At 43.1% G+C, this 9,694-nt stretch overlaps 1 protein-coding gene across 4 annotated transcripts in view; it reads left to right on the top strand.

The window, feature by feature from the left end:
• The first annotated feature begins 1,054 nt into the window (after positions 1 to 1,054).
• The window catches only part of Slc25a26 (solute carrier family 25 member 26), a 94,892-nt gene continuing 86,252 nt past the window's right edge, over positions 1,055 to 9,694 (top strand). For 3 of the 4 annotated variants that reach the window (XM_055628410.1, XM_055628409.1, XM_055628408.1), the window contains exons 1-2: positions 1,055 to 1,172; positions 7,189 to 7,345. In XM_055628410.1, the coding sequence (XP_055484385.1) occupies positions 1,140 to 1,172; positions 7,189 to 7,345 (190 nt within the window). In that variant the 5' untranslated portion in view covers positions 1,055 to 1,139. The remainder of the gene's footprint in view (positions 1,173 to 7,188; positions 7,346 to 9,694) is intronic. The other variant, XM_055628411.1, reaches the window with a different exon arrangement.

Genomic DNA, 9,694 nt, shown 5'->3' with positions numbered 1-9,694 from the left:
TCTTCTGGTATCTGTTGAGGCTTGCTTTGTGACCAACTATTTGGTCTATTTTTGAGAAGGTTCCATGAGGTGCTGAGAAGTAGGTAAATTCTTTTTTGTTGGGGTGAAAGGTTCTGTAGATGTCTATTAGGTCCAGTTGATTCATGACCTCTGTTAGCGTTATTGTTTCTTTGTTTAATTTCTGTATTTTTTTTTAGTTTTAAAATTATATTTATTTAGTGATCAAAATATTACTACATTATAACATTAATATATAAAATATGTAATAAATATTAGTGTATATTAATAAGTGTGTGCCCCATGGGCAGGTGTAGAGATTAGGAGCCAGTTTGTGGAAACTGCTTGTCTCTTTCACCATGGGGGTCCAGGGGAGTGACCTCAGGTCTCAGGATTGGTGGCAGGTGCCCTTACCTGCTGATCTGTTTCACTGGCCCTATCTTAGTAGCCACCTCCAGACTTGGTGGCAAGTTCCTTTACCTACTAAGTGATCTCACTGGTCCTATCTAATCGTATTTTGGCAGTAGCTACCTCTACCCCGTACCCTTCCTAGCCTATAGTGACCACGCTCCTACTCTAAGTAAATTTATTTAACGGGAAACAAATGCCAGTGGAAAAGAAGAATGTCTTGTTTTGTTTTTGGTAAAGAAAACGTATTTTTGTTTAACATTTTTTTTTCTGATAATGGATCAAGAGAAATTCTGACAACACTTGCACAGATGAAGCAAAGGAAGAACCGACTTGGACTGCGGGGCGGGCTGGCCTTCAGGTGCGGGCAGTGCCCTCGGTTCCCAGTCCTTCCTCCAGCCAGCCTCGCTTCTCCGGGCTCTCCTCCGGGCTCTTCCCGTGGATCGCAGCCGGGCGGCCGGCTGGGGCGAGGTCCTTACTTATTACATCATGACCAGGCTGCGGAAGGGTGGTAAGAAAGCGCCCGCGTCACTCCAGACCCCAGCCTTCTCCGCAAAGGGCTCAGCGACCCGCAGGGGGCGAAACACGTGTGGTTGTTGTGGCCTGACGTCACGAGACTTGCCCCGGAAGTAGTTGCCCCCTATCCCGCCCCAACATGGCGGCGCCCAGCTCGTTGGTTCAGCACCTGCTTTTGCTCAGCCTCTGATCTTAGCCTTGGCGGGTTCGGTCGGACCATGGAGGCTCCGGATTTCACGGCCTCGCTGGTGGTGAGTGCAGGGCGGGGAGAGCTGCTGGGTGCAGGCTGCATGGGAGCCGTGGCGGCTTCTCTGCACCAGCGCTTTTTTCCGGGTTTGCGCAATGGTCTGTCCTCAGGTCACTGGCAGGTAAGTCTAGGACCAAGTCTAGGGGCGTCCGGTGAGCCTCTTCCCAAGACTAGGTGGGTTCTGCTGGGCATTCAGAGGAGGGGAGGGAGCTTGACTCATTGTATTCTTTACTCAAGGCTTTCCTTATACATCCCATTCACTCTGAACTTGGGAATTAAAAAAAACATGTAAATAAACATTGATGACCCTTCCAAGACACTAGCTCTCCTTTTGCAGCATCTACATACTTAGTTCGTAGTAATCTGCTTGTTTTGTGCCAAGTTTAGGCTTTGAAAATTGTTGGGTTGTGGAGTCGATATTGTTCAATTCTGCCGAATTATGAAGATCCCTTGGTGTGTGTGTGTGGGGTCTGTAACAGCAGGTCTACGAGGGAATAATAGACCCAGCAAGACTATGACTGTGATTTCATTGTGGAGGAGTGGACAGAAGCCGATCAGAAACACCTTACTTTTTAAAATGCCCTCTCCAAGAACAGATAGAAACCAGAAATATTTGTCCACAGAACTAACTAATGTTCTGTTGAAGGAGATAGAGTGTTGAACAAGAGAAACCTGCCCACAAGAATCAGATGTTGGAGACTGCGCTGAAGTGAATTTGGTGTAAATGACAGGTAGTCTAGGTTGTGGGTATGATAGGAATAGGTGAAAGGGAGGAGTATCTTGGCCAGATGTAGGGGGATCATGGTTTTAAGTTTAGATTTGTTGAAACTTGCGTAGTCTAGAATACTGAGATACACAGAAATAATATTATTTCAGTGAGCTTTCTCTTATAGTAGGTGAGGCAACAGTAGTAGTTTTGCCAGTTGACATTATGGTTCTCTGAAAGGATATATGTGCGCTACATGTTATTCAATTTAGTTCTCACAAACAGCTGATGTGTTAACCCAGTGTTCTATTTTGATTTCTGTTGTGATAAAACACTGACCAAAACCAACTTAGGGGAGGGAAGGATTTATTTGGCTGACATGTCTTGATCACAGTCCATCACTGAGGGAAGCTAAGGCAGGAACTAAAACAGAGACTGTGGAGGAATGCTGCCTCCGGTCTTATTGCCCTGCTTTCTTATACGATCCAGGACTATCTGCCTAGGGTAGCACAATCCACAGTAGGCTGAGTCCTCCCATATTAATCATTAATTAAAGAAAAAAATGCCCCATAGACTTGCCTACAGGCCAGTCTGATGGAGGCATTTTCTCAACTGAGGTTCCCTTTTCCCTGATGACTCTGACTTGGAGCTCAGGCTTCATTCTAGGTAGTTCAGTGTTGGGGTCTATGTTCTTAGCTGCTTACTGATTTCTTAGATCAGCAACAGTAGTGGTTTCAAAAATGGTTAAGGGCTGGAGTTAACAAAAGAAGAATGATTTAAAAATGAACTTACAGAGGGACTAGAGATGGCCTAGCAGTTAGGAGCACTTGCTGGGTTTGGTCCCAGCACCCAAAGGGCAATCACAACCCTCAGGTACTGAAGTTCCAGCACATCGTATGCCTCCTCCTCGCTTCTGGACACCAAGCATGACTGTTGGTGCACAAACACACACACAGGCAAAACACCCATCACATACATAAGTATATAGTGTTACTAAGATGGACATACAGAAAAGTACAGTTTTTGTCATTGTTTGGTAGAGGTTCAAGGTAGGGTCAGTGAGTGGCAGTTCCAAGAAGTTGGATTTCATTCATTCCAGCTGAAGAACCCCCCCCACCCCCCACCCCTGCTATTACAGTTTATGAGACTACCAAGACTGTCTTTCCTATCTCATTTTTTTAATCTTTTATTTTTAGGTGAGAGAGGGATGCTTGGATAGTTTCGGTGTTCATTAATTTAGCTGTGAATTATTTGTTATGAAGTTTTGTTTCTCCTTCTAAATCCTAACAGTGCATGCCGATCGCTACTGTAAGTTTTAATCACACAAAGTTTGAGTAAAATAATGAAAAGTCGGATAAAAGGAAAAAGTTACACTTCCAGTTACCCTACCTTCATAAGCCAGCTATCTTCTGATAGAGTAGTGTTGTCCCTGCCCTCAGAGACTAACGGTCTAGGAGGAGGCAATTATTTGTAAAGTAAGACTTGAATTTAGAGCTTTTAACCTCTGAATTTAATTGAGTTTAATATTTGAATGTAATCATTCTTTGGTAGAGGCCTCCTTATTGTTTGCATGATTTTTAATATTGGCATTGGTAACCTATGAATGATATCAGTAATCACACAATTCCAAAGTAATAGCTCATATATTTTGATAGACTCACCTGTAAAAATAATAGCCCATTAACTGGTTATGGGCCAGGCATTCTAAGTTAATGAGGTTCATTTGGGCTTAGGATGATGGCTCAGTGGTTAAAGCACCTGCAGCGTAAGTGTGAGGACCCCCTGCTGCTGGGTATGGTGGCTCATTTGTAATTCCAGTGCTCAGAAGGTGGCGAAAAGGCATTGCTGGAGCAAGCTGGCTAGCTGGACTAGCCTTTTGTGATCTCTGGGCTCAAGTGAGGGACCCTGCCTCAGTCAGTAAAGTAGAGAGACAACGAGGAAGACTTCTGACTCAAGGTTGGGTTTTCACTTACCTGTACTTACACACACACACACACACACACACACACACACACACACACACACACACAGGCAATACATGCAAGCATGTATGCATACCACACACAAACATAACTAAAACAGGTTCATTTAATTGTGTTTTTTTTTTTCTTATTTAAAAAAAGAATTGTACGCTTTATTTTTTCCAGTAATGGAGATTAGCCCAGGGCTACATGCGTGCTGGACAAGTGCTCTACTACCTCTGACTTACATTTTATATTTTATATAAAATTTAGATATGTTTACATAATGTATTTTATATTTCTCATTTTATTTTTTCTGCCCACTCTTTTTCTTCTCCTGCTATTTTGTGGGTCAGGCTGGAACTCAAGCCCTTCTACATGCTAGACATGCTGTAGCATCTAGCTACCACTTAATTGTTTTTAATTTTCATTTAATATTATTTACTTCTCAAAAATTCTTGAAGCATAGGTACTCTTTTTGTACACGCAGAGACAGAAATGAAATAGCTTTTTAAGAAGACCTAAGGCTCTCCCAAGAAGTTGAGCTTGAGCTAGCTCTGTCTGATAACAAACCTGTCTTCCTAGGAAGTAATTTAATCTGAGAGAATTTTTGAAGAAATGGAAGACTGGTCAAGCTCAGTTCTACAGCTACATTTGCACTCTTAAGAACAGCCCCCTTAAACAGATTGAACCACCTCACAGTCCTCTTGTCAGGAGGGGATAATGAATAGAAGGCTTCTGGAGAAGTGTCCAGAGTACAAGTACCACTGTGACCGGGGAATGCCAAGAAATTTTATCTTCCAGTTTTTTTGGTGGGGAGCTCTGCCGTGGCAGAGGTGCTAGGTTAGCTGTCTAGCAAGCTGAAGGTGACCGACTTGACTTGTACTTGGAAAAATCTTTCGTTATCACACGTGATGGTTGTTAGTATGAAGGTAAATGTAAACACAATTGTGAGAGCAGTAGAGGAGGCAGCTTCTAACTCTGTCTGGAAGGTTGGGAATGGCTTCATGAGGAATACAGCGTTGGGTTGCTGCCAAACTAGCAGACTGGGTTTTGGCAAGGATATGTATGTCTGTGGGGTGAAAAGGGGAGAAGAGAGGGAGGAGCAGTGGGAAAACTGGTCTTCTGGGAGTAGGTTGGGTAAGAAGGGCGTGTCAGACTGAGAGAAAAACCTAAGCTAAAGCAGAGACAGGAGAAACTTCTGGACATGCTCGAGAACTGTAGTAGTTGGGTGTTGCTCCAGGTTTTGCAGGAGTGTACAGGTTGCTGATGGAGAGGAGGGAGCAAGGGTCCAGGACTTGGGTTCACACATAGTTACGTTTACTCAGAAGTGGGAATGTACAGCATGGATTGTAGTATTTCCTAATTGATAAGTTTAAGAGCATAATGTGTGTTTCTCTGCTGGGAGAGGCATTGGTTGATGTGTGTGTGTGTGTGTGTGTGCTTGTTTATGCTTGTAGGCCAGAGGTCAACCTCCGCTATTGTTCCTCAAGAATTTTCCACCATGTCTAATAGATTTTGTCAATTCGACATAAGCTAGGCAGGTCTTGGGGGGTAGAACTTTGTTGTTATTGTGGTTTTTTTGTTGTTGTTTTTTGATTAGTGATTGATTTGAGAGGGCCCGGCCCACTGTAGGTGGTGCCATTACTGGACACATGGCTCTGGGTAGTATAACAAAGCAAGCTGAGTGAGTCATGGAGAACTAGCTAATAAGCACCACTTGTCCATGGTTTTTGCCTCCTCTCCTGCCTGCAGATTCCTGCTCAAGCCCTCCTTTCCTCAGTGATAGACCATGACCGGTCAGCCGAATAAACCCCTTCCTCTCCAAGTAACTTTTGGTCATGATGTTTTATCATAGCAATAGAATGAAAACTAAACACCCACCTTGAGCTAGGCGGGTAACCAGCAAGTCCCAGGGATCCTCCTGCCTCAGCCTCCCCAGTGCTGGAGGCTGGAGTTACACCTGTGCGTGTTGTACAGCAGTGCCCTTTAGCCAGACTGCCGCCATGTTCTTGAGTCCAGCTGGGCCTGCTTGCAGACTGTCATCACAGCCTGATTCTTGATTCCGTCATAGGAGGAAGGGGAGTCTCTTGACTATCCTGACAAGCAACTCAAATGGAGGTTTCTCATGCCTGGTACTGTATGTATGGGGAGCATTGTCAGCTCAAGTGGCTTATCTTCATTTAAGATACACACACACACACACACACACACACACACTCACACACTCACACACTCACACACACTCATGTGCTCTTATGTTCCTACACACTGTGTATAATTTTAGGTAAATATAAAATAATACGATTCCTTGATGCTTTATTGACTGTCCTTGGTGTTCCTTGTCCCTCCTCTCTCCCTTTCATTACATATTGACTTCCCTCTACACTCCCATCAAAAAACAGAGCCTCCCTCTGTTTTTCCCATTTTCCCCCTTCATTCCACCTCAATACTGCCATTCCTTTTTCTAGCCCCCTCCCATGGTTTATTTTTACTTTCCTGGTTTCTAAGGTTATTCCATTTATTTTTACAGCTGAATAGTATTTCATTGTGTATATATGTATGTTGCACTTGAAAAGAGGAGGAAGGTTCAGGAATTCAAGGCTAATTTGTGTAACAAATTCGAGGGTAATTTGTTCTCTCTTGTCTCAGAGAAAGAAGAGGGGAGTTGGAGAGGAAGCTATAAAGCTCTCTGGTCAGCTACTGGAACTGAGTTCATAAGTTTTAGGTTTAGTGAGATTTATCTCAAAAAGTTAGGTGAAGAGCAATCAAGGAAAGATGCCTGCTGTCTACTGTGCTCTGCACACAGCCACAGGAACAGTACATATCCCACATACAGAATTAAAACAAAGGAATCAAAAGAGTGCTTGCTTAAACATGCTTATGGTAATTTCGGAAAGACACAACAATAATAAAAGTAGCTACTTAAGTAATTTGGACACTTTGTACTCTCTTCTCTTTTAAATGGCTTCAAATAGTTTACTGAATTATGAGAGTAAATCAAGAATGAGCTTTATTTTTATTTTAAAAATATATTTAATTCATTAAAATTAATCTAAAAAGTAAAAAAAAAGTACAAGTTGCAAATGTAGCACAATTAGTAAGTATATTTTCTTATAAAAATGCAAATCCTTTGAATATTGCAGAGAAATTTGTGGACTGAACGATGTAAGAAATCAGTTTAAAGCTTCCTCAGGGCTTGGGAGGTAGTGCAGAAGTGGAGTGCTTGCCTAGTGTGGGCAGGAGTTCACAGCCCTGACCCTGCATAGGAGAAAAAGACAAGACTCTGGTCTCCTGTCCTACATGGCTGACAGCTCACCTTTCTCTCTTCTCTTCCTCCTCCTTTTGCACAGGCTGGAGGGGTAGCAGGTGTCTCCGTTGACTTGATATTATTTCCTTTGGATACGATAAAGACAAGGCTGCAGAGCCCCCAAGGATTTAGCAAGGCTGGAGGTTTTCGTGGAATATATGCTGGTGTCCCCTCTACAGCTATTGGATCCTTTCCCAATGGTAAGGGTGTTGATAGTCACACCGTTCAGAAGCCAAGACAATGGGTTCATTTTTCAGATTAATATAAGGTGTTATCTATGTAAAGTTCCCCAAGTGTTACAGCTCTTCTTCTGTATTTACTTGTGGTCTTTGATTATATCTAAACAGAATTCAAATTCAGAGAGTGTTGTACATTCCATTCCAGGATGTTTATTAAAAAAAAAAAAAGAAAAGCAGCAAAAATATAATCTTTTAAAAATGGTTTTGCTATTTAAACCCTCAGTTAGAATCTTTAGAATGTTGCTTTTTCTCCATGATTCCTTAATGTAGTGTTCTTCAGCCTTGCCTGTGTACTAGAATTCTCAGGCAGCTTTATAAAGGAGTGTTCAGACCTTCCCAGGTGACCCCAGCGTGATCACTGCTTTGGGATGTGAGCAGGTGAGACCGAGAGGCATTGCTCATCGTAAATTGCTCTCAGATGAGGCTGGCGCTTTGTTGTTTTGTCCCTGGATACTCTACAGCTGATGCCTGTTGTTTGGGCTTCAAAGTGTCCTGCCTTTCTGTGCTTTCATTTGGTAACTAGGATGATGTGTTTTTACTTTATCTGCTTCTGAGAATATCTATTTCCAGTTACTTACCTGACTTTAATTGTTTATCAATGGATGCTTTATTTTTCTTCTGGATGGAATCCAGGATCTTGCACATGCCAAGCAAGCAGTGTTCTCTTGAGCTCAATCCATTTCCCAACTCCTTGTCCGTCATGGGTGCATCTAATGCTCAAAAGTAAACTACACCAACTAGCAAAAGTGATGCACAGCAGGCATCCACAAAATGACGGCTCTAGGGGCTTCTTAAATCCTCAGGTTCATTTTCTCTTTCTCCAGGATAATGAGTGAGTATGTTAACCTTTTGGGTATGTGCCTAGTCTTTGAACACCGCCTTCACGTAACCTTGTAGTGCGGAGAAAGAGTAGTTTTTCCATCCTTTTGTGGTCACTTTACTTTCTTCCCCATCCCCCAGGAGTCACTCCTGCAGTTCCCCCTGACTCTTAGTGTGTTAATTCTTTGAATATTAGCCAATGAGCTGTTTTGGAATCCCCACTTTGTATAATTCATGTTTCTAAGTATGGGCGAAGGATAGGGTTGTCCCAAGTAGAATGACTTAACAAGGGGCTAATGGCACTGTTGCCAGTGGCCCCTGCAGAGGTTGTGGTTTAATTAGTCTCAGCTATGTCCAGGACACTGGTGGTTTAAAAAGAATCCCAAGGTGATCTTCTTTGGTAGACAGGTTTGAGCAGGAGAACTGCAAAGGAATATGCTCTAGGCTCATAGCTTTTGGTCACCAGGTTTTGTGGCTTTTGTGGTTCTTTAGCTCACTCTCAGGTATTGCCCCAAGGATTCAGGCAGGTGTGACATCACTGGGGGGTGAATGTGGTACATGTAATTAAGTTCATGGGACTGTTTTACCTCCATCATGGCATTTGCATGCATAATGTAATTTTGAATTTGAATACATACACACACACACAGGTACACGTGTGTTTGTGTGCCTGTCTGTCTCTGGGAAGGTTATGTCCAAACTTTTTTGCCTTTTGCACCATAAAGTGGCAGAATTAAAGGACAGCCTTTAGAGATGGGGTTTTCTATAGATTTTGGATGAGTCCAACTTTCCTTAGTGGAAACACTGTTCTTTTGTTATCGGTTTAAGGCTCTGAGTACAGAACCCACTGTAACCATTATTGGCTGTGGACAGTTTTGAAAGCAGAGCCAGCAAAGGTGAAAGACTGAATGTTTCCTCCTTTTTCTTGGGGTGGGGCGGGGCTTAGGGGATGCATGCACCTGCAGAACATACAGCTGAATGCAGTAGAGCCCTAACAGCTGGACATTAGTGAATGGGCCAAAGTGGGGGGAGCAGCCCAGATGCAGTTACTTACAGCTGTTGTATTTTTAATTGCTCACGTGAGCAACCTGTGGGCTGCAACCTGGGTGACTTCGGGAAATGGTTTCCACTTTCAGGTTGTTTTCCCAGCTGTTTGGTGCTCTCATGTCTTCAGAAGATTTGTTGCCTCTTTTACTTCTGTGCCTTATCTCCTACAGAAGAGTAAAAAAATCTCTTGATTGATAGTGCACAGAAAGTTTTAAAGCCTCATGTGCAGCTCTGATAACTTTACAACAATAAAGGTAGCTTTCTATTGATTGCCTTTTTTTCCCCCCTAAGATAGGGTCTCACTATGTAACCCTGCCTAACCTGGAACTTGCTATGTAGACCAGACTGGCTTCAAACTCACAGAGATCAGCCTGCCCTTGCCTCCAATGTGCTAGGATTAAAGATGTGCGCTGCCACGCCTGGGACTGACTTCCATTTTTAATA

The sequence above is a fragment of the Psammomys obesus genome, unplaced genomic scaffold (genome assembly GCF_907164565.1).
Source record: "Psammomys obesus unplaced genomic scaffold, mPsaObe1.curated_primary_1811, whole genome shotgun sequence".
Lineage (NCBI taxonomy): Eukaryota > Metazoa > Chordata > Mammalia > Rodentia > Muridae > Psammomys > Psammomys obesus.
The sequence above is the reverse complement of the archived record's forward strand: the minus strand, read 5'-3'. Positions and strand labels throughout refer to the sequence as shown.